The following is a 23,028-nucleotide window of genomic DNA, read 5'->3' on the forward strand; positions in this document are numbered from 1 at the left end:
GTGACATGGGTGAAATGTATATCTTATTAACTAACTATGAATAAAGTATTATACATGAATTTGGTGTATAAGTTATTTTAATGAGTTGGTTTAACTTGTTAAGAATATTATTTGATCGGGAACACAGGCCCTTTTCAGGTATTTTCAAACATGTGTATTCGTATTTTTAATTTTATTATTATTATATTCATATTTAAAAAAATATATAAAAATGACAACAACTAAAATAAATGATAAGAAAAAACAAAAACTATAAGTTTTAAAAAGATGAAGATATGAAAAAAAACTCACGTCCTAATAAATGTTATACTACTATTCTACTTTTAATAAACTATTTTTGACAAACTATTCTAAATTTAAAATTAATAACTGATTTTTATACATGACCAGAATATTCATATTAAAAATAAGATAAAAAAATTAATTTCCAATTAATTATAAAAAGAATTAATTATTTAATAAATAATTAAAAAATAAAAAATGACTAAAATATTTAAAATATTAATAAAAATAAAATATAAATAAATTTGTATACAAAATACTTGGAGAATCTTTATATATAAGTAAAAAAAGTAATTTCTAATTAATTATAAAAAAATTAGTCATTTAATAAATAATTAAAAAATAGAAAATGATTAAAATATTTAAAATAAAATATAAATAAATTTGTATGCAAAATACTTGGAGAATCCCTTTATGTATATATAGATAAAATGAGAGTGTTATTTGATATAAATTAGTTTGAATATAATATTGAATATAATTGAATTTGATCTTCTAAATTTTGATTATATTAGTTTATATAATTTTTTTCAGAAATATTGTATGTTAAATAGAAAAAACCTCGTAAGTTGAACATAACTTATTTTTATATTATAGAAAATTTATAATATACAATTTGAAGATTATGACACTCTTATTTCAAATTTAAATCACTTTGATTTTATCTTATTTTATATTTAATTTTCTTGTTTTAGACTAAACCAAACACTTTGATCCTGATTAGGTGTAAAAGACTAAGGAGCAGCTGCTAGGTGCAGTCGCCAACCCAACAACATCGCCTCTCTGTTTTCTTCTATTTTGTAGCATAAAACAAAAACCAAACCCTACCTTATTATACTTGTGTTCTCTCTCTCTCTCTCTCTGTGTGACAGTGGTGGTAGCTAGCATCCTCTCTCTCTGCTCCAACCTCTGAATTTCAAAATGGTGAAAGTAAGTGAGAGCGGTGCAGTTCCCGAGGCAGTTATGGATGCAGCCAACACCACTCTCTCCAATCTCCAACTACTCCGAACGCATTTTAACGACTTTTTGTCTCTCTCCGACCCTCAAATCCTCTCCCAAATGCCCCCTCTTCAACGCGCTCATGCTCTGTTCATCCTCGCTAAAATCACCTCTACCCTTCTCGCATGTAATCCAAAAAACGCATTTTTTTTTATCATGAATGCTCCTATTTCGAGATTGATTCCACCTTGATTTTCTCTTTCTTCTGTTTTCATTCTCTCCAGTGAATTTGAGGTGTACTGGGGTTCACCCAGATGATCATCCCATCAAATCTGAGCTCGTGAGTTTCTGACAATTCTGTCTTTTTTTTAACCTTAACAATTGCTAACGAGTGTTTTTTTTTATTATTTTCGTCTTCGCAGGACAGGATACACTTGTACGAGGACAAACTGGAACGTTTGGTTGATTTGAGTAAAGGTACATTTTTCTTTCTTTTCTCAAAAATGTGTTTAGCTTTATGCATTTGTTGAATGACCTTGTTGAAAATTAACGTGATGGGTATTTGGAGATGTGTTTTTTCAAGTGTGAATTATTTGCGTTGGAGTGATTTTTGGTTTTGTTTGTGAAGCTCCACTGCAACCTTCCACTACCTTGAATTATCAAGCGGCTACACGCTTCATAGAACACTCTCTGCCTGACCTAACTTCTGGTGAGTGGTAAATTTGATTTATGGACTAAAACTTAGATGCTGTTCTTGAGATGCTTTTGATGTTGATTTGTGGTCAAATTTAGAGTTTCTTCTTGCCTTACCTTAATAAGGTCTAGGCGGGAAAACAATGCTGAAAGCATCTAAGGAATTGCTTCCAAGTTTTGTTCTTATTTTATTCCTTTCAAGGGTTATCTATTGTGTCTCTTCCAATTTAATCTAGTGTATGTAAAGAGAAGTGGTTTATTTTGTGCAGAGCAGAGGGAAAATATGAGGAACATAAGTAGAGGGGATAGAACAAAGACAAACCTTCCGGGTAGAGCAGGTCAAAAGAGGAAATATCAGTCTTCTGATAAACAATCTGTTAAAGCAGCTGCCAAGGATTTTTTGGAGAAAGCAGCCCGGGAGCTTCTTGGTGCTAACAGTAGCGGTATTAAGGGACCGCTACAAGTTGACATGTCAGAGGATGACGACGACAAACAGCCCATATCCTGATTTTCCAGAAATTTGGTAGAGTTACTCATAATGTTCTTGTTTGCTTTTTTTTTTTTGTATGTGAATTTAATGTAACCAACACAGATGATATATGTCTTTTGTTACAGTAAATGCTTAGAATTTGATCTATAAATTTAGGAATTTTCTCTTATCAGCATTGGAATGAACTCTGAACAAACAAACAGTTTTTGGGGATCTTTGCAAATATCTTGATACGCCTACTAGGTATATGCCAGCCCCCAGCTAGGAAATTATAGCACATTTGATGATTGGAGCGACTAAATAAATTTTTTTACTACTTTGTACAGATTATTTTTATTTAATAGTTTTCATTGAAAGTTTGTCTTTCATCATCACCTTATTTTCAACACCTACTGCCTATCAATTTAGTGTAACTGTAAGTTGTCATCTGTTAGCCTTTTCTATTTAATAAAAATTTGGTAGTATCAATATTGAAGTCATTGCAGTTATGAGAGTTGTTGGATAACTTGTTAATTGTGTTATGTGATTCAATTTTACCTGCAGCTTTACGGTATTGCACATGAAACACGTGTAATCTCATTTTAGATATGCTCTATAGTTCAAACATTAGTATTAGAAATGGAATTCATTGCAGCATACCAACTTAGATAATACTGTAGGAGCTTAGGACTTGTGGTCAACAACAATGGAAGAGCATGACAACTTGTAGATCACACTGCCTCTTATATGTCAAAGAGTAATCATATTTCCACAAACATCTTACATCTTTTTTTACAACAAGGAGCAATGATATCATCAATGACGTAGTTAGTCATGTTTCCCTTAAGTTGATGAAAACATATAACTTGAACCATGTAAGAAAATAATGAATTATTTTATTGATATCAATCACACCAATTACATTCTCATCATCTTTATTTGTAATAACCAAAACTTTTAAAAAAGAAAATAAAAATATGCTGAGATGAAAAGGAAGATTATGAAGATAATTTTTTCCCCAAATTGCAATGGAGATATTGAGAATATTTTTATCCTAATAATCTGCTCTTTACAACACTTCTCAAGTTGGTAAATGAATATCAATCATTCCCAACTTGTCAACAAGATTCTGGATTTTTCTTGAAAGGTCCTTCAGTGAAAATGTCTACTATCTGAAATCACGTAGGAACATGAGTTGTAATCACTGGGCCTCCGTCAAGATTATCTTTGATGAAGTGTGTCAATTTCAACATGTTTGGTCCTATCATGTTGGACTAGATTATGAGCAATGCTCACGGTTGACTTGTTATCATAATACAATTGCATAGTATTTCTCACACACCTTGAGTAAGGGCTCGAAATTCAGCTTCTACACTAGAGCAAGATACTTTATCTTGTTTTTTGCTTCTTCAGGTCACACTAGATTTTCTTACATAGTTCAGAGTTATATTTTCATCAACTCAAGGGAAACATGACTAATCGCATGATTAATGTTGCTTGTCACCAAGTTGAATTACTGTGGGTTGTAGCTTCAATGCCTCCCAAGAACACTATGTTTTGATTGCTCATAGGATGGCAACTTTGAATGCCGCCAGCTATCCTAGGGTATTTTATCTTTTATTTGAAATGTTGATGGCTATTGACACTCCATTTTGGAGATATAGAAAATGTCTTCTTTGTGTTAAAGATGTTTTTCACCCTCATTGCAAAGATTTATTTGCAAGGCTATATCCTGTGGCATTAGTTCACTCAAATTCAGTACTTTTAAAATTAAGTTTATTTCAGCCATTGGGGCTTTATTAACACCAATAGAGTGTTTTGTTAGTGTCCTTATGACACTTCTGTTGACACCATTTGGGTGTTTCAAAAAAATTTGTAATACTAGAGTACACTTTTTGTTCTACCATTAGGGTAGTTTTAAAAATCACTATTAGATTGATTTTGTGCTGTCATTGTCCTAAAGATGACAAGGTTTTAAATTCCTACATTTTTCTTTTTGAGAGACTAGACTTTTCGAGAGACTAGACATTTAGAGTGTGGGACTAGATATTAGTGGGTGGTCCGATAACGACCTCGTAACGAGCAACATGATAAGTCCACAAACCTTGTTAGGATAAGCTTTGATGCTAACTTGAACTATTTAAGAAAATAAAGAATTATTTTATTGATATCAATCACATGAATTGCATTCTCACTATCTCTATTTGCAATAACCAAAATCTTTAAAAAAGGAAATAAAAATATGTTGAGTATATATATATATATATATATATATATACTTACTTCTAGAATGTGTAAATTTAAGAACTTGTCATGTTTAGGACAACTACAAGGCACTAAAATCACTTTAATAGTTATTTTTAAATCTACCCTTGTAGTAGAACAAAAAATGTACTCTAGTCTAGAAATTTTTTAAACATCTTAATGGTGTTAACAAAATTGTCATAAGGACACTTAAAAAAACACCCTATTGGTGTTAACAAAGCCCTAGTGGATAAAATAAACTTTAATTTATTAAGTACTCATTTAGACTGAACTAATACTAGAGGAGATAGCCTTGCAAATCTTTGTGTGGAGGGTGAAAAACACCTTCAACACAGGAAAGACATCTTTCATATCTCCAAAAAGGAGAGCATCATAGTCATCAACATTTTGAGACACTCTATCTTGTTTTAAGTCACTAGATTTTTTTACATAATTCAAGTTATATATTTTCATCAACTCAAGGGAAACATGACTAATCATGTGATTGATGATAGCGAAGTTGCCTGTGGCCAAGTTCAATTACTGTGGGCCATGGCTTTTTGCATAAATGCCAGTTTGGAACACTCCTCAGTTTATTCTCGTTCCTGTTGCTCTACTATCGATACTAACAGTTGCTATGAGCAATGTGTTTTGATTGGTTATAGGTGGCAACTCAGAATGTTACCAACTATCCTGGGTTGTTTCGTTTTTTATTCGAAGTGTTGATGGCTATCGACACTGTCCCTTTTGGAGATTTAAAAAATGTCTTCTTCTTTGTGTTGAAGGTGTTCTTCACCCTCCTTGTAAAGATTTTCAAGCCTATCCTCTCTGGTATTGGTTCACTTTTGAATCCATACTTTGAAAATAAAGTTCATTTCAGCCGCTAGGGCTTTGTTAACACAATAGGGTGTTTTGTTAGTGTCCTTATGACACCTTCGTTGACACCATTATGATGTGTCAAAATCTTCTGTACTACTGGAGTACACTTTTTGTTGTACTATTAGGATAGTTTTAAAAATTAGAGTAATTTTAGAGCCTTGTTAGTGACACATGATAAGTTTTTAAATTTCTACACTTTTCCTTGAGGAATGGACATCTTGAGCATTAGACTAGATATTTGTAGGTGACACGATAGGCCCAACAAACCTCGCTAGGATAGGCTTTGATACCAACTTGAACCTTGTAAGAAAATAAAGAATTATTTTATTGATATCAATCACACCAATTACATTCTCAATCCCTATTTGTAATAACCAAAACTTTTAAAAAGGAAATAAAAATATGCCGAAATGAATAGGAAGATTCTAAAGATATTTATTTTCATAATTACTATGAAGATAATGAGAATATATTTTATCCTATTAATCTACAATTTACAACAACACACCACAATTTGGGGTTGATATATGACTGAAGAGGGAATACTTCTTTGGTATTATATGAGAAGAGACTCAATCCTCTAGCATGTTTTGAAGTGAATTGGGTCAGTGAATTGATCCCTCCAGGTTCTCCATTCCTCCTTGTTGAAAGCAGTATTATATCTGGCATTTAAATTCTAGGATACATGATTGTTCAGATTCATGCATTAGTTGGAGAATTGTATTTACTGCTCTTTATGTCTTGCTGAGTACTTTTTCACTCAAGCAATTTATCAAAATGTTCAATCTTCAACTTGGTATTAGAGTGGGTTGGATCCGCTCTTCTCTATCTTTTACTTCTCCACATCATCTGGCCACCAGGAGAGATCACCATTTTCAATTTTGTATTAGATTGATCGGGTTTGATCTAGGAAGTACCCACACCTTTGTAGGTCAGCATGTTCAACACTTTTTAAACATCACTTATTGGATACGTGTTCAGCATGTGGCCAACATCCCTAAACCTTTTATTGGCTAAGCATGTCCTAGACAATGCTATCATAAAAAAGTAAAAAAAAAGACGGAAGTGTATTATAAATATTGCAAGGCTTGATACTTTTTTTGTTAGGCTTGCATCCTGGGACTTAACTAGTGTTTTAAGTATTAATATGTTTCTTAGTACACTATTGTGGGATCATTATTATTAGAAACTGTAAGACCTAGCAAATTTGTTTCTACCATGTGAATTGTGTAAAATCTTATTTCTCAATTGGGATTTTTGTCATGCTAACTAGTAACTATATATGAATAGGGTCTCCGTATCCTATATATATAACCATTAGGCATCTAAAGTCCACATCTGTAATTCATAGGGCCTGGGGACATTATCGCCGTCCACAGCCGTTGTTAACTCCAACGAGAGCTCCATCTAAAGCCCCTCCCTGTTTGACACAAAATCCTAAAATTTTGGAGAAAAACTGGCTATACATCCTGCGACAAAACAAATCAACAATTCTGACAAGGGCGTTGGTTTGCGGCAGTGCGTAATGGACACATCTTTACAACATCTTATGTGTCCACAAATTCAATTTATTTGTTCCGTGCTTGTAGCATTAAACTTATATGCTTATCTGGCTTGAGGAGTGTTGGAAATGGACCTGTAATTAGCACTTAAACTCTAGGATAAGTGTTTCTTCAGATTCATGCATCAGTTAGGGAATTATATCAACTTCTCTTTATTATTCTTAATAATTGTCTCTTGAATATATATGGCGTGTTGAGTGCTTTTCACTCTAGCAACTCACCCAAGTATTTCTGTCTTGAGCCCTCCTGTTGGAGCTCATTGTGCAGAGGGCAATAGAGTGTCTTATGAGTTAATGAAAATTTTGAGCACAATTGGTTTAGGGTTTAGACTAAAAAGTTTGAATATATAATTTGTGATTTTTATTTAAATCTTCATTCAATGATGTGATCTTCAATGCAAAAAAAAAAAAAAAATGTGAATCTGCTATACAAGAAAATTTTGGCAATTCATCCTATCAGCTGTTTTTCTTTTGACAAGTAACAAACAATTCATTTGGAAATATGAAATTAAAGAACAGTATACATGCTAATTGTCATATATTTTCTAGAAATATTGTGAAATGGCTCTGTCTTCGTTGTAATCATGGGACTGAAAGTGTAGTGGCCTTTAGGAAAAACTTGAACAAGTTGGTTTGTGCGTCTAATATAATATTGATAATGTCAATTTAAATGCATGGAACAAAGCTACTCACTGCTGAATTACCTAGATTGTGTTGGTTGTTTCGTGTGAAGTTTATATGCTTTTCTTGTATGCTCATAAATCTTCTCGAACTGAATAGAATCTAAGTGAAAGCCTGCAACTTGCTTGAAAACTATACGTATTTTGGTCTCAATTTGCAGATTTCCATTTTGTTATTTATTGTTTTTATTGTTTTTGAATTTTATGTCCAGTGTGTGAACAAGGTGGAGCTTTGTGTCCGTAAGAGGGAATTTCACCATAGCGTTGTTGCTTTTCCATGCTTTTGGGGATGGCTTCCATTCTCTTTTTGGCGACAAAATCTCATTACTGTTCACTGTAAACATGTTGAATGTTTCTAATATCCAACATTTTAGTTTTTGGTTAATGTAAGTTTTCAATAGACAAATGGGTACTGTTGGGGTTGGATTTGCAGATCGACAATGTACATGTCTCAATTTTGGATGCTTAGGCTCTAGGATTTCCACTTGCTTATTATGGGTTCCTAATTTCAAGAACCAATTCGATGTGATTATAGGACATGCTTCAAGTTCTCAAGATCTTTAAGAGAAAATTGATTACCAAAAGTTCACACCAATAAATCCTCTCAAATGCTTACTATAATGGAGCTTCTAAAAAAATTAAATGAACAAGCTCACTTGGTATATATATTGTTGGCAGTGATGAAAAAGTTTTTCAAAGAGTAAAATTAAACAAAAATATTGATTTTCCACCTCTGAATGTAAAATTATGTGAAAAATAATCAATTAGGATGTTTTAAATATCAGGCAAAAAAATGCGAAAAAAAGGACACTGCGGTTCAAGAAGTGACAAAAGTGTGGAGAAAAAAGTGAATTTTTTAAGAACGAAATAAAAATATAATTTAACTTTTCTTCTTCCTATGTAAAAAATTTAAGATAATAGTAATTACAATAAATCAACTTAAAAGATTCTATCAAACAAATCAGCGCAGTTCAGGTTGTGAATGCCGAAAGTTTTCCAATATAGAAAGAAGCAAAGCTCTTATATTTGCTATAAAAGAATTAATAAATAAGCCATCTTAAATTTATAGAAAAGAATGATATATTCGCTACAAAAGAATTTAGCCACAAATTATAAGAACGTCACCACCAAAGTCATACTAATGATGAGATGGGGTGATTGATTTACACGAGAAAACCCACATACATAGCCAACACTCCCACAACAGTGACAAGACCAACTTGAAACGTTGTAGCACTACTAGTAGGAGCAACAGCTGGACCTTCAAACTCTGCTGGAGAAGGTGCTGGAGAAGTTGCACGAAATGTGTGCCTTGGAGAAATCACAACCACCACCAACTTTTGCCCCTTCTCACAGTGCCCCTTTGCTCCACTGATGAAGTAGAATGGCCCAGGACGCTCTAGCTTCACCTTTGTGTTCCCATCACTGTACTCTTTGATGGGGTTGGAGGTGCTGCAATTGCCATATTCCTCCCTTGTTACTTCCAACACTGAGTCCTTCCCACTCTCATATTTCCACACTGCCAATACAAAGGTGTTACTCATGAATGGTATGGAGATGAAAATAGTATCAGAAAGGGTAAAATTTTCAGGCAATTGCAATACATTTTAACCTGTATCATTTTCAGATAAAGATAACTTTTAACTAAATGGTTGTGTTCTTGGGAAGTTACCAAGATAGTCGCCAACTCTGAAACGAGACTTTTCAGCCCATTGATTGAGAGAATCTAGTTCAGAAGATGGAATCTTCCAAGCATCAATGTTGCCTCCAACTAATAGTTCCTTAGCTGCTGAGAAACCAAGGAGAAGGAAAAAGAACAAAAGGGAAGCAGAGACGGCTCTTGAGGAACTAGCCATGGTCATTTCCTTTTTGAGAACTGAAAAGGGTGTGTGAAAGATTTTACCTTTCTTACTCTCAGAAGCACGAAGTGGTGATATGCTATGGTGACTGCTAGGCGTGTTGTATTTATGGTGATGAAGAGGAGAGAAACTAGCCGTTGAGAGTTAGAAGACTGCACAGCACAGTATGTGGGGGCCACTGTACTGAGTCTTCTGATACTATGAGGGCCCTTGAACGGTTAGAACAACGGTAAAGAAAACTGATATTAATGAGCGATTATTCTGGAACTTGGAATTCACTCTACCAATTTTAACAGGCAATTAGAGTAATAATATAATTAATATATTTTATTTCACTACTTTTTTTGTCTGTTTTATTATGTTGATTTTTCTCTCTCTTGTATGTTCTCTGTCTCATGGGAGTCTATAGATATGGGTGTCTATAAATCATTTTTGTAGAAATTATCTGCAATGATATTAACATTAAATAAGTCAGGGTCAGAGACAATTATTACTAACCAAAAATTATCAATGTTATATCCAATTCACCCTAAACATTTACATGTATTACAAAAGATAAATTTGATAACAATTAAGATTCTTTTTATGCATTTATGAAAGAATTAGGCGGAAGTATGAACGTAATCAAATTTATCCAAATTCGAAGCTTGTAAAAGATATTAATAGTTAATCTTGACTCATTTATTTAACCAAATTTAATTAGAAGTTTGAATTTAAAACGTTAATTAATTAAAAGTTTGAATTTGGTTTATTAAAAAAATATTGAAACTCATTTATGACCTAATTAGTTTTAACGAAAAAAACTTAAATAACTTTCTATATCAATATAAAGTCATCAAATTATTTTAATAGTAACAAATTTCTTAAAAAAATCGTAAAATAGACCATATTTAAAGGTGATATTAGTATTTCAAAATAAATATAGCGGAAATTTCACTTCAATAGAGATAAGTGCTCCAGTAATATAACATCTACCACATAAAAGGCCGTTTGACAAGGCAGTCGAACCAACCTAAAATCTTCTGTATTGAAACGTGAATCCTAATTCAACAAAGGCAATTAAAATATTTAAAAAAAAATACTGTCGACACAGTTCAAAATTGTATAGAATAGGTTACATCTGAACATGCTAGTATCTGAATCTCAAAAATCCTTACACAAACTTTCTTCATTCTTTAAGAAGTATAGTAGATTGGTCCAAACCGCTGACTGCTATATCTAATCAATTTTGACTGAGGAGTAGATGAGCCTAGTGAACCAAAAGCATGCATAAAATCCGATAGTACCGGTCACCACAAAAAATGCATAAGAAGCTATAAGCATGTACCCAAAGTAAAATATCGCAGATACCAACTTTGTGATTTCAAGCTTGGTGAAGAAGTAGAAAGTTGCATAAAGAAAGAGGTAAAGTGCAGAGGAACCAGAGGTAAGATATGATCGCCACCACCACAAGTAATCCTCACTGCACAACTGGAAGTAGCAGAGCACAATGGTTATTTCAGCACAAGTCACAATGAGGATGATGAAGACCAAAAAGAGGAATCCGAAGATGTAGTAAAACTGATTCAACCAGATTGATGTGAGGATGAAGAAAAGCTCAATGAAAACAGCTCCAAACGGGAGTATTCCACCAATCAAAACTGAGAAAACTGGGTTCATGTACCAAGCCTGCTCAGGAATCTGCCTGGGGATCTTGTTCGTTTTCACAGGATTCTCAATTGCAGGCTTCTTGAATCCGACATAGCTACCCACAAAAACAAGTGGAACTGAGATCCCAAACCATAAAAAGATCAGAGCAAACATTGTACCAAATGGCACAGCTCCAGAAGATTTTTGGCCCCATATGAGAGCATTTAAAACAAAGAAAATGGCACAGACAATGGCAGGGAACATGGTTGCAGTCCTGAGGGCAACTTTTTTCCACTCCGATCCTTTGAACATCTTGTACAAGCGAGTTGATGAGTAACCAGCAAATATTCCCATGAAAACCCAAAGCAAGAGCATGGCTGTCATCAGCCCACCTCGGTTTGAAGGCGAAAGGAACCCAAGGACAGCAAATAACATGGTTACCAGCATCATGCCAAAAAACTGAACACCAGTTCCAACATAAACGCACAGCAAATCTGAGTTGATAGGGGGCCTAAATACATCACCATGGACAAGCTTCCAACCAGTCTCCTCCTGGGCTTCTTCTTGGGTCTCAAGCTCATTATATTTTGCAATGTCACGGTACAGTGTACGCAGCATTATCATTGCCACCATGCCCGAAAGGAAGAGAACAATCATTAATGAATTAACAATAGAGAACCAGTGGATTTGATCATCATTCATTAGCAAATAGGCATCCCATCTTGATGCCCACTTCACATCACTCTCCTGTACACGCCAGCCAAAGGTAATAGCAGATAATAAGAAATACAGCCCACAATCACATTTCATCATATAACAACAAAGGGAGGATCTTAAAGAAGAATCCAACTAGAAGGACGAAGATTTATCATGATGTGAAAAATAATAAACATGCCCATTAGTGCAAACATGATCTTAAACAGCTTCTCCTCTCAAACCATACCTTAACTTCTTATAGCTCATTCCAATAACCACACTACACCATGAAGTAAACATGTAAAATATATCATCTCCTTTGACTCACCTGGAATTCAACATCATAGGTGAAGATAATTTCCTTGCCCTCTTCAACCTCTTGGGGAGAGTTGGAGTTGACAACTGTGTTTTTAGCATGAGGGTCACAGGTTGTCAAACGAGTTGTTTTTCCTTCCCATTTACCTTCATATTCGTGTTTAACACTGCAGATTAACACCCAGTTATGAAAAGTCACCACTAAATATCACAAAAGAATGAACCAATCACAAGCAAAACACATTGCATGCAATTCCTACAGTTAGGGAATTTATAGGAATAAATTAATATGACAGCACAAAAATAATTACCTGAATGGCTTAACCTCAAAGCCCACAATTCTAGCAGATTCAGTTAGCACATCTTTATGGTACTTGACAGTAAATGCCAAATGGTTGTGAATAAAATACTTCTCCTCCTTGCTCTGCACATTTAGACAAAATAAGAAAAAGATACTAATTGGCATTCATAACAAATTAATAATAACAATAGTCAAAGTGCTATTTAAATAATGAGCATACCCCGCTGTACTGCCCTTTGAGTCCAACATGGAAACCAAGCTGATAAACAGTAGAATCCTGATCATTTCGTTTCAAGGGAACAACTAGAGGAAGGTTATCAAGAATCCTGCGCATGAAAGGCAGCACTACTGTAAGAAACAAGCCTATTACAATTGTAATAATACTTGCTGAAAATAATAGAACAATTATTGGCATATCATACATGTTCACCCGATACTCGTCACTGATCTTCTCTTTGAACTCCTTGGCAGTTTTAGCATCAAGTTTAATATTACACACAATATTGCACATTTGTGGCTCACGCATTTTAAACTGCAAAATATCAATGGGTCAGAAAACAGTTCATAACCATAACAAAATTAAGGGAACTCATAAAAGTTTAAAAATGAAAAAAAAAAATCAACTTGAAAATGAACAACCAGTTAACCACTCACACAGTCCATAAATGATTACTCGTGTCAAATAATTGAACTGAACATGGTCAGAAAATTCAGTATTTAATTACTTAATTGTTCCTAAATTGAAAACATATTACCAAGAATTTATTTATTGCCATTGTCAAAAAAAATTAAACTGTCAAGAGTAAACAAGTAAAACTGACCGCATAAAGAGAATTTTCAATGCGGTCACCACGAAGCACTTCTCCAAGATTTTCTGCACTGTCCTGTATTTTTGGTGGGGGGCAATAAGGAAGCGAATAATATGAATATGGAAGCTGGGTCTTTGTTGACGTTAATTTATTTACTTTCACTTGCAATTGATCTCCCTGCAGCAAATAAATATGTAACAAGTCATTTAAGGCCTTGAGAAGTAGATCCATAATGAATTCTAAATACTACATAGGTCGTTTGAAGAAAATTGTGGATAAAGGCCTTGAGAAGTAGATCCATAATGAACTCTAAATACTCCTCATCTTGTCCACCTTACAAGCAAGACAATTCTTTAGAAGGGGGCTACATGACAGTAGTCAAAAATACTTTTCCATCCTTCATAAGTAACATTATAGTTGGTAACAAGATAGCAAAGTGATAGATACTGAGACAGAACTTTATGCAAAACAATCTAATGACATGTCTTTTGTAATTAAAAACAACTGAAATCCTTAAATAAAACTGGAAGGAGGGTAAGACTAGAAGGTAAAGGCACATTGCATACATTACAATGATAGAAGGCAAAACCTAGGAGACAATAGTTAGTATCCTTTTTTTCTGTAAAGCTCTAACCGTTAACTTCAAATAGTATCAATGCCAAATATCGGAAAATAAATTTCTCAATACAAAGAGAAGTAGAAGGTAGGCACTGCAGCAATTCACATCTACAAAGAAATCCTATTCTCCAAAATCCTTTAAAGTTCCACATACAATAAAACAAACATCCATGTCTAGTTAGCTGTAGAGCATTAAAACAGCCATCGTAAGATCGATTCATCAACGAAAACAAACGTTGCAATTTGCAATTATAACCAAACTGTAACAGATAAACCGCAAGTAATAGAAATCAGACCTTTAATCTAGCAATAGATACATAAACACACAAAAAACGGTTCAGAGTTACGAAGTGAAAGTCCTTCATAGAAGCGATCTAAACTTCACACTCCATATTACTTACCACACACTTCCAGCTCCTGTATCGAGTTTCAGCAAAACAATAACAATTTCATAACAAAAAAAACCTAATATCGATCACAATATAAATCCAATAAAACTCAGATCTCGCTTATCGAGATTCAAGCACGGATCGAAAAGCTAGAAAATAACCGATAGACGTGTTAGGAGAAATCAAAGGTTACCTTCTGGAAGTCCTGTGGAGCGACGCCGGGGAGGTAGAAGCAGTGAGCGCCATGGATGAGAAGCAGAAGAACCGCAGAGAAGGCGAGAGATCTCCAAAACGCCATGGCGTTCGAGATCCAGATCTGGAGTCTCTTTTTCACGCGCTTCGACTTGAAGAAGAAGCGTAGTCACGACCACAGAGAGATAGGACTCGGTGCTGAATCAGTTTTTCTCCGGTTACAATTAGGTACAGTTACTGCATTCTACTTATATATGATGTTGCCCCTTAGGTGCCTCTAGTTGAATCTGACCCAACGCGTTTTGATATTTTTCTACTTTCTCTCAGGACTCCAGGGCATAAATGGGATTTATGAAATAATTAATTAACCTCACTTCTTCATTTATACGTAAGACTACAGAAATCAGATCTCAGAATTTGCAAGAACATTCATTACTCTCCCCATGTAGTAATATTTTTATATTAAACTAGTTTTTGAAATTTTTTTAATTTACTTTTCAAACTAAAAAAATCATTAGGAAATCTTTTTAATTCACTCTTTAATACTTTTGAAATTATTACCAATTATCTTTTTCAAAGACTTTATTACAGAAATTTACAAAATTAAAAGCCGTTATCATTTATTAGTTTAAATTTCTCTGGTGTGAAATTTTGGTTATTGAATTATTTTTATTGTGCATTTAGTTATATGCTTTTCACTATAAGTGTTGGTCTGTTGTTAATCTGTAGACAGATTTTAAACCATAATTACTAACATAATATGTAACAATGATGTAACACTAATATACTAACATAGTAAATGACGTAATTAATAATTAATAATTTAAAACATAGTTGAACCGGTGACACTAGGGTGTGTGTTGGCATGGTATTACAGACTGCAAACTAAAATTGCATATTTAATTTTGTCTTTTCTTTATTTATTTTTCTCTTTATTGAAAATCTTTAAAATAACTAATAAAAAATTGTATTCAATAATATTTGTAGATAAATAATGAAAATAAATAAATAAAGAAAACAAATTAGCACAAGGATAACTTGGCAAAAGGAACAAAATAATAGCATGTCGTCGTTGAATACTAGATTTTATCTACACAAATAAAATATTAAATATATCTTTTCATCTTTGTATTATAAATTATGTAGACATTGACTGAACACCGTATAATCTCTTAAATTTAGATACGAAAACATAAATTTATATATTATAATTATATAAATTGATAAAAAATATTTATGTGCACAAGTATGTTTCAGATTTTTTTTAGCATGAAAATATTTTTCATACAAAAATTTGTTCCTTATTTTTATAATCATAATTAAAATTGATACAATAAATTTGAATTTTTAGAAAATTATTGTATTTGTCATTTTTAAAATTGTGTTAGAACTGTGCTAAAATTATCAAAAATTCAACAAATATTTTTTGAATTGACACTCTGTATCCGATAGAGACATACCATTTAAGATAAGTGTATAAATTATATAAGTAAATAGTTATGTTTCCTTCTTGAACCAAAAACCATAATAACACATAAAACAATATTAAGTCATGTGCATGTAGTCTTACAAGATTGAAGCAAAATCGTTTTCACCATTCATCAAGATGTTTGTTACTCACGAGGTAGTGTCAACTCAAAGCAACGTTTATGATATAGGTAGTTCCTTATTTGGTCAAGAGCTGATGCTAAATTATTTCTTGCATTTTCCACTTATAAGTAAAACATCCGAAAGATATTATCATTGGAAAGGGAATATTTATGCAGAAGGATTACAACATAATTAAATTAAATTAGTTTCTTAAAGCATGCCACTAAAATAGTATTATAATATACTTATCGTGAAGTTTTTAAAATGCTCAAGTGCCGAGGGTGGATTGTCACTTTCGAAAATGAAGTTTTACATGTAAAATTGATGTTGTGCATTTTTAAATACTCTAAGTTTGATTTCTTATTTTTAAAATAAGTTCATATTATTATACCTTTTGCTTTAATATTTTTTTTTCTGTAAAAATTATAATTAAGTTTTAATCCTTATTAATTTTTTAAAGGTGAATAAGTTTTTCTTACACTGCTATCTCTTTCAGTTTGAAAAATATAATTAATACAGTAAGTTAGCTTTATTTTAAAAGTATAATGATTTTTCAAATTTAAAATAATATACCTTTGTTTTTATCCACTAAAATATTACATCTTACAAAATTATTATATTAAATCAAAACAGTTTAATTTACAAATGTAACTTTAAACTCTAAGTATAAGTACTATTTTCTTAATGAAACATATGTATCAAGCTAAAACGATTATAACTTTGAAACATGTATATATTCTGGTGTATGATTTTCGTGATTTTCTTGAGATTACTTTTGTATTATTTTTTAATGGGAATTCACTGTACCAGTTTTCTTTTACCTATGTAGCATTGTTCTTTTTAAAATGAATTATTTAACTGTTAATTTTAAGTGATTTTTGTAAATATTTAAAAAGTCATGGGAACAAATCCAAGAAAAAAGAAAAATATGAAAAATAATAGTAATAACATGAGAAATATACACTAGTGTCTTTTAGATTTTAAGTTTTTAGATTAAGGTTGTGTTTGTATTGAGAAGTAGAAATACAAGGATATGAAAAGTGAATATGTGAGGATTTGGGAGGAAAGTGTGAAAAAAATATATTTGGATTGAGACGTGGTATAGTGGATTTGCGAGAAAAAAATTATTGAAATTTGTGTGTGATATGATAATTGTGAGATATTTTATTTTTTTTAAAATATGAAATTACAAATTTACCATTGTTTTTTTTTTTAAAATAAAATAATCAAATATTAAGTATTTTTTTTTGTGTAAATTTAGATGAATTAAGATTATCAGTAGTATAATATAATATAATTCAATAACTAATTTCTGAAAAAAAAGTTACTTGAGAAAATAATAGTTTACATATAAAATTTTGAATATATGTAAAAATTATCAAAATTATTATATAAAAATAAATAATTTAAATATTCATAAATTTAAAAATTGTAATTAAAAATTATTTTTTATTAAATGTAAATAGCATTCTTATATTTATAATAAAAATTATTATATAATTTTTATTATAAATAAGTATATATTTTTTATTATTAATTATTATTTTATTTTATTAAAATATTTGTATTAGTTTGATTTATTTAATAAAAATAAATTCGAAAATAACTCTATGACTTTCTCTTTATTTTAAGGAAATATGATTTTTACTGTTAAGATTTATATCTCATTCTCTACCTTTACAAAACTCTTAATTCAAATAATGATATTTTCTTGTAGCTTTACTTGTAAATAGTAAATTCACAAAAATAAAGAGATTAAAAAACTAGTTTTAAAAACATAACAACACTTGCAAAAGGTTGTCTCATAGGGAGTTAATCTTAAAGGCTTCACGTGTTATTGTTTGAAGTATGTTAGTTAAAAGCTATGACTTTTTAGAATTATGATTTAGAAAATCTTGATAAGCTTTGGGCCCAAAGAGATAACACAGAAATAATTGGATACTTGAAATCATAATTTATTACTGTGAAGTGTTGGAGAAGCATGGTGGTATTTGGTTCGGTTGTTGCAATTGCAAGTGTACGAAAGAGTGAAGAGAATGAGGAAGAAAGAATTGAGTTATTACGTCATCAGAGAATGGAAAAGGCACGTGTGACGACACAGATAGCATCATCATCATCATCCAAGGTAAAAACACTACAAGACAAGGATGGAATGTGCAGGGATAAAGTGGATAAAAAGAGTAAAGAGTAGGGACAAAAGGGTCCAAACATACCTCAGGATGAGGCAGTGCCACCCTGTCTTCCTCTTTTCTTTCTTTCTTTTTTACCTTACCTGCAATGCAAACTTGACTTCAGATTCCAACTCCATTCTGCACTGTGTTTCTCTGAATCACATTTGCTTTGCTTTTGTTCTCAGAGAGAGAAAAAAGAGAAATGAAGTTCATGAAGTTGGGTTCCAAGCCTGATGCTCTTCAAGCTGATGGAAACTGTATCAGGTCAGTGCCAGTGTTCATCTCACAGCCTCACACCTTCTCTTTCTCTTCTTTCCTTTCCTTCTTGATTAGATCCTGCATGCATTTTGCACCCCTCTTCACCATTCAACCTCAATAACACCTTCATTTCATCACACATGCAGTTAGTTCTTTAAGCTTAGCCAGCCCCTACCAGGATTTTTTTTTGACTTCAAATTAAAAACAAGATTTGTCCACACACCCCAGTTAGAAGAGTTTCATTTCTATGTTAATGCAGAAAAAAATTACACTCTCAAACCAATCAGAAATCATGGTTGATGTAAATTTTCAAGGTAGTTGTTGTAAAAGTCAACAATTTATCATACATGATGATCTGTGATTGATTGGATAAGAGTATACAACACTGGGAGCGTTAGACTATTTTCTCTTGTTAGGAATAATGTTAACATTCTAATTTTGTTTCTAGTGTGTTAACATTCAAATTTTGTTTTTGGTAACCAAAAAGGGTGGGAGAAAGAGATCGTGGTCCATCCTTTGAACTGTGCTGTTTTTCACGAGCTTGTGGTCCATCATAAAAGTGATGTGGAGTACCTTCAATTATGGCTGGACACAAGCCTTTTTGATAAAACAATTTTAATAAACTCGCCGTATATGTTTTATTTTGCCTCGCTAGTTTTTGTATGCCATGGTACTGGGGTGGGGCACTCATTATTGTGTTTGTTTCCTTGTGTAAGTGGATGTGGACATTCTGGCATGAAAAATAAAATAAAAGATAGATGCAAAAAATCCAAATGAGGTTCTAGTGGACCCTGAGAAAATTTGCTAGGACTCGTTCCCCGATAATAATAATAAGGTTAAAGAGTTTCACTTGAGGGTGGAATGTTTTACAGAGGTGGCTTAACCTGGTTTGGTCCCTTTTTTGTCTGTTCTAAGGCATGCTTGACAATGAAATGTCATCTGTTACGCGTGTGGTATATGTATGTGTGCAGATAGGAGACATCTTTGGTTAATCAATATTAATTTGGAATTGTATCCAATTACCTGTTAACTGGGACTAGATTGTCTTGCATTCATTTTTCTTCCCTGCAAGTAGATGAGGACGTGACAGACAATTGCCTTTCTTCCCAAAGATTGTTTCCAAGGAAATAGTTGATTATTTTTCAAAAACATTCTCAGAAAGTTGGAAAGAAACACTATTTTTCTTGAAAATAAGCTAATCAACAAATCTAATATGTAAAAAAGGATTATTTTTTGCTTCAGACATACCATCAGGTTTTGGCCTGGGAGCTATTTGATTGCTGCTAAGACGAGAACAACGTGTAAGATTAGGATGAACATCACACATCTTGATTTAAGTATTTTGCCTGAAGGATCTCACTTCCCGGCATAACTTTAATCACTTCTTCCACCATAAGTTGACACAAAGCTTTCAGACATGGCATGTGATTAATTATGCACACAGTCTTATACATTTTGAACACCGGGGGTGTTTTGTGTGTCCCTTTTTAGTTTTCCCTGTAAAAAAACTGCCCTTTACAAGCTTACATACCAAATTTAATTCTCATGCAGGTATGTGTCATCTGAATTGGCTACAGATGTTACTGTTAATGTTGGTGATGTCACATTTCACCTTCACAAGGTACATACTTTTTTGGCATCCAAACTTTTGTGCTGTATTTTATTCAATTAATCTAATGGTATGATATGTATGACCAGGGTTACAAAATAATGTAGCTCGTACTAATTTGGGAATATTCATAATTGAAATGTTACTATCTTAGACAATCAAAGAGTTGTAGTAATGGGACAAGTTTATGTTCTAATATGCGCATTAAGTGTGCATTCCGGCCCCCCACCCACCACAAATTTATGGTTTTTAGGTGACACAACTAGCCTTTTGCTCGCTCCCTTTGTTGTTTACTAATTTTGAGCTTTTAAGAGTTGCAGTTCCCTCTACTGTCAAAGAGCAACCGACTACAAAAACTGGTATCAAAAGCTAATGAAGAGAACTCTGATGACATTTACTTGGATGATTTTCCTGGAGGACCAAAGGCCTTTGAAATATGTGCAAAATTCTGTTATGGGATAACTGTTACTCTTAATGCTTACAATGTTGTAGCTGCTCGTTGTGCTGCTGAGTATCTTGAGATGACTGAGGATGTTGATAGAGGAAACTTGGTTTTAAAGATTGAGGTGTTTCTTAACTCAAGTATCTTCCGTTGCTGGAAGGATTCTATTATTGTTCTCCAAACTTCTAAATCTCTTCTGCCATGGTCTGAGGATCTGAAGATCATTGGGAGATGCACAGACTCCATAGCTTCTAAAACTAGTGTGGACCCAGCGTACATCACTTGGTCTTACACTTATAATAGGAAATTATCTGAACCTGATAAAATTGTTGAGGACAAGATGACATTTTTAGAGAAAATTGAGTCTGTTCCTAAGGATTGGTGGGTTGAAGACATATGTGAGCTGGACATTGATCTTTACAAACGAGTAATGGTTACTGTGAAATCTATGGGAAGAATGGATGGTGTTGTTATTGGAGAGGCACTACAAACCTATGCCTTTAGATGGATACCTGATTCTGTGGATACATTGGTTTATGGTGCCAATGCCTCAAGGACTAAATCTGTGGTAGAAACAATTGTCTGTTTATTGCCATATGATAATAGCATTGGTTGTTCGTGTAGTTTCTTACTGAAGCTATTGAGAGTGGCCATATTAGTCTGTGCAAATGAGTCATCAAAAAAGGAATTGATGAAGAGCATTAGCCTCAAATTGCATGAAGCTTGTGTCAAAGATTTATTGATTCCCGCAAGATCTCCCCAGACTACTACATATGATGTTCATTTGGTACAAGGTCTTTTGAATCAATACATGAATGACGAAAAGGGAAGATGTGGTATGGATGTTGTTGAGGATAAACATGGAGAAGATGAATATATTTTAGCACGAAGGTCTTTATTGAATGTTGGCAAGTTGGTGGATGGTTATCTTGGAGAAATTGCACATGATCCTAATCTTGGCCTCTCTAGTTTTGCTGATTTGTCACAATCCATTCCAGATTTTGCTAGACCAGATCATGATGGTCTATACAGAGCTATAGACACCTACTTAAAGGTAGCATTTTGTTTATCCTCTACGGCTTTGTTGGTTATTCTTGCCGAGTTCTTAACTTTTGATTATTATCTGTCTCATACGTAAGTGTTTAGGAACAAATATAAAACATACTTTCTGAACATAATCAACATTCCATTTATTGATATGATAAGGAAACAGGTAATATATATGTGCAACTGAAACATATACTTCTGATCAGCTTCTTCAGTAGGAAAAGGGGGAGCTGATTGTTCATCTTGCATGTTCTATCTTACCTAACTGATGACATTCATTTCAGTAATTAACTTTGTTCTTCTGTCTTCAGGAGCATCCAGAATTGACTAAAGCCGAAAGGAAGAAACTATGTGGGCTGATGGATGTCCGGAAATTGACAGCGGAGGCTTCCATGCATGCTGCACAGAATGAATGCCTTCCCCTTCGAGTTGTAGTCCAAGTTCTCTTCTTTGATCAGGTAAGGTCTTCTATCAGCTTTCAACCACTCGGCCACAACAGCATGTATGACCCTTCACGCTCTCCAATGAATCGAGATGAGGGGTGTAAGAAAACAATGGGAGATAACTGCCAACCCCTCAAGAACCAGATGAGCCATTTGAGGATCAAGGATGAAGAGTTGCATAAAAATGGGAAATTAGGTAAGAAGAATAGCAAAAACAGCAAAAGTGGCCTTCAGTTGCTGCCATCAAGATCAAGGAGAATTTTTGACAAGTTATGGAGTCTGAGAAAGGTACAAGGAGAGAATAGGAGCTCGGAGACTTCAGGGAGTTCTAGTAGCCCAACTTCATTAGGCCATGGTGATACCAAATCATATGGTCTATCTTTGAGACACCAGAGGCATTCCATCTCTTAGGGAGTTAGTAGATTATTTGGAAAAGATGAGGAGGGAGATTCAAATTGCTGTCTAAGTGTAAAGTGGTAGGATGTTACTTTCGTATTTGCAATGCATGCACAGAATGAGGAAAAAGGTGCATTAGCATTGGATTAAAATGTAATGTAGTTTATGTTTCATTCAAGTGTAAGAGTAAGACCTTCCATCGTACAGAATGTTTGGTAATCCTAATATATTGCCCTCTTACACAACTTATTTGATTTTGCAGCAACCGTTCATGGCCTCTTCTGCTAATTATTTTTAAAAGCTTAAAAAAGAAACCATTGATGTGATCCAACACTGTACTAGAATCAAACACCAGTTTTTTAAGAGCAATCCTTGCACCTGCACGAGGGTGTCATTGTTAAGCATTTTATTTTATTTTGCTCCGATCTAGAAAGTTTAAATATATTCAATTGATTTTAATATTGATACCCTTTACTTAATAAAGATTTTTATATTCTGAACTAATAAGATAATATCT

General features: G+C 33.1%; 4 protein-coding genes across 6 annotated transcripts; 2 read left to right on the forward strand and 2 right to left on the reverse strand.

The window, feature by feature from the left end:
- The first annotated feature begins 980 nt into the window (after window positions 1–980).
- Window positions 981–8,346, forward strand: LOC137820330 (Sas10/Utp3/C1D family). 3 transcript variants are annotated; one of them, XR_016515719.1, is made up of 6 exons: window positions 981–1,408; window positions 1,506–1,561; window positions 1,644–1,698; window positions 1,850–1,930; window positions 2,189–2,437; window positions 7,960–8,346. XR_016515719.1 is itself a non-coding variant. In XM_068624360.2 (6 exons), exons 1-5 carry the CDS (start codon window positions 1,204–1,206, stop codon window positions 2,420–2,422), a joined length of 636 nt encoding a protein of 211 aa, XP_068480461.1. In that variant the 5' UTR covers window positions 990–1,203; the 3' UTR covers window positions 2,423–2,437; window positions 7,960–8,346. The 3 variants fall into 3 exon arrangements, 2 of the variants coding, with proteins under 2 accessions (XP_068480461.1, XP_068480462.1); XM_068624360.2 differs by having other exon boundaries at window positions 990–1,408; window positions 2,184–2,437; XM_068624361.2 differs by lacking the exon at window positions 7,960–8,346 and adding an exon at window positions 6,858–6,967 and having other exon boundaries at window positions 1,005–1,408; window positions 2,184–2,437.
- Window positions 8,347–8,787: 441 nt separating this feature from the next.
- Window positions 8,788–10,051, reverse strand: ENODL15 (early nodulin-like protein 15). The gene is made up of 2 exons (XM_068624362.2): window positions 9,420–10,051; window positions 8,788–9,266 (listed from the first exon to the last, which is right to left on the reverse strand). The coding sequence occupies exons 1-2, from the start codon at window positions 9,607–9,609 to the stop codon at window positions 8,911–8,913; spliced, it is 546 nt and encodes a 181-aa protein (XP_068480463.1). The 5' UTR covers window positions 9,610–10,051; the 3' UTR covers window positions 8,788–8,910.
- Window positions 10,052–10,651: 600 nt separating this feature from the next.
- LOC137820329 (transmembrane 9 superfamily member 8) lies at window positions 10,652–14,988 on the reverse strand. The gene is made up of 7 exons (XM_068624359.1): window positions 14,557–14,988; window positions 13,369–13,533; window positions 12,970–13,079; window positions 12,768–12,873; window positions 12,558–12,670; window positions 12,260–12,413; window positions 10,652–11,982 (listed from the first exon to the last, which is right to left on the reverse strand). The coding sequence occupies exons 1-7, from the start codon at window positions 14,659–14,661 to the stop codon at window positions 10,825–10,827; spliced, it is 1,911 nt and encodes a 636-aa protein (XP_068480460.1). The 5' UTR covers window positions 14,662–14,988; the 3' UTR covers window positions 10,652–10,824.
- A 3,413-nt stretch (window positions 14,989–18,401) lies between these two features.
- LOC137822530 (phototropic-responsive NPH3 family protein NPY1) lies at window positions 18,402–22,760 on the forward strand. The gene is made up of 4 exons (XM_068627423.1): window positions 18,402–18,580; window positions 20,126–20,195; window positions 20,504–21,679; window positions 21,984–22,760. The coding sequence occupies exons 1-4, from the start codon at window positions 18,519–18,521 to the stop codon at window positions 22,524–22,526; spliced, it is 1,851 nt and encodes a 616-aa protein (XP_068483524.1). The 5' UTR covers window positions 18,402–18,518; the 3' UTR covers window positions 22,527–22,760.
- Window positions 22,761–23,028: the final 268 nt, after the last annotated feature.

This window comes from Phaseolus vulgaris, chromosome 9 (assembly GCF_051622355.1).
Source record: "Phaseolus vulgaris cultivar YP4 chromosome 9, ASM5162235v1, whole genome shotgun sequence".
NCBI classification, from domain to species: domain Eukaryota; kingdom Viridiplantae; phylum Streptophyta; class Magnoliopsida; order Fabales; family Fabaceae; genus Phaseolus; species Phaseolus vulgaris.

Coding starts and splice junctions, on each gene's coding strand:
- LOC137820329 (XM_068624359.1), bottom strand. CDS start 14,661: ATGGCGTTTTGGAGATCTCTCGCCTTCTCTGCGGTTCTTCTGCTTCTC. Junction 13,080..13,368: donor TTGAAAATTCTCTTTATGCG/GTCAGTTTTACT, acceptor GATATTTTGCAG/TTTAAAATGCGTGAGCCACA. Junction 12,414..12,557: donor TTTGAGGTTAAGCCATTCAG/GTAATTATTTTT, acceptor GTTAATCTGCAG/TGTTAAACACGAATATGAAG.
- LOC137820330 (XM_068624360.2), top strand. CDS start 1,204: ATGGTGAAAGTAAGTGAGAGCGGTGCAGTTCCCGAGGCAGTTATGGAT. Junction 1,409..1,505: donor CACCTCTACCCTTCTCGCAT/GTAATCCAAAAA, acceptor CATTCTCTCCAG/TGAATTTGAGGTGTACTGGG. Junction 1,699..1,849: donor TTTGGTTGATTTGAGTAAAG/GTACATTTTTCT, acceptor TTGTTTGTGAAG/CTCCACTGCAACCTTCCACT.
- ENODL15 (XM_068624362.2), bottom strand. CDS start 9,609: ATGACCATGGCTAGTTCCTCAAGAGCCGTCTCTGCTTCCCTTTTGTTC. Junction 9,267..9,419: donor CAGAGTTGGCGACTATCTTG/GTAACTTCCCAA, acceptor TTGTATTGGCAG/TGTGGAAATATGAGAGTGGG.
- LOC137822530 (XM_068627423.1), top strand. CDS start 18,519: ATGAAGTTCATGAAGTTGGGTTCCAAGCCTGATGCTCTTCAAGCTGAT. Junction 20,196..20,503: donor TCACATTTCACCTTCACAAG/GTACATACTTTT, acceptor TAAGAGTTGCAG/TTCCCTCTACTGTCAAAGAG. Junction 21,680..21,983: donor CTATAGACACCTACTTAAAG/GTAGCATTTTGT, acceptor TTCTGTCTTCAG/GAGCATCCAGAATTGACTAA.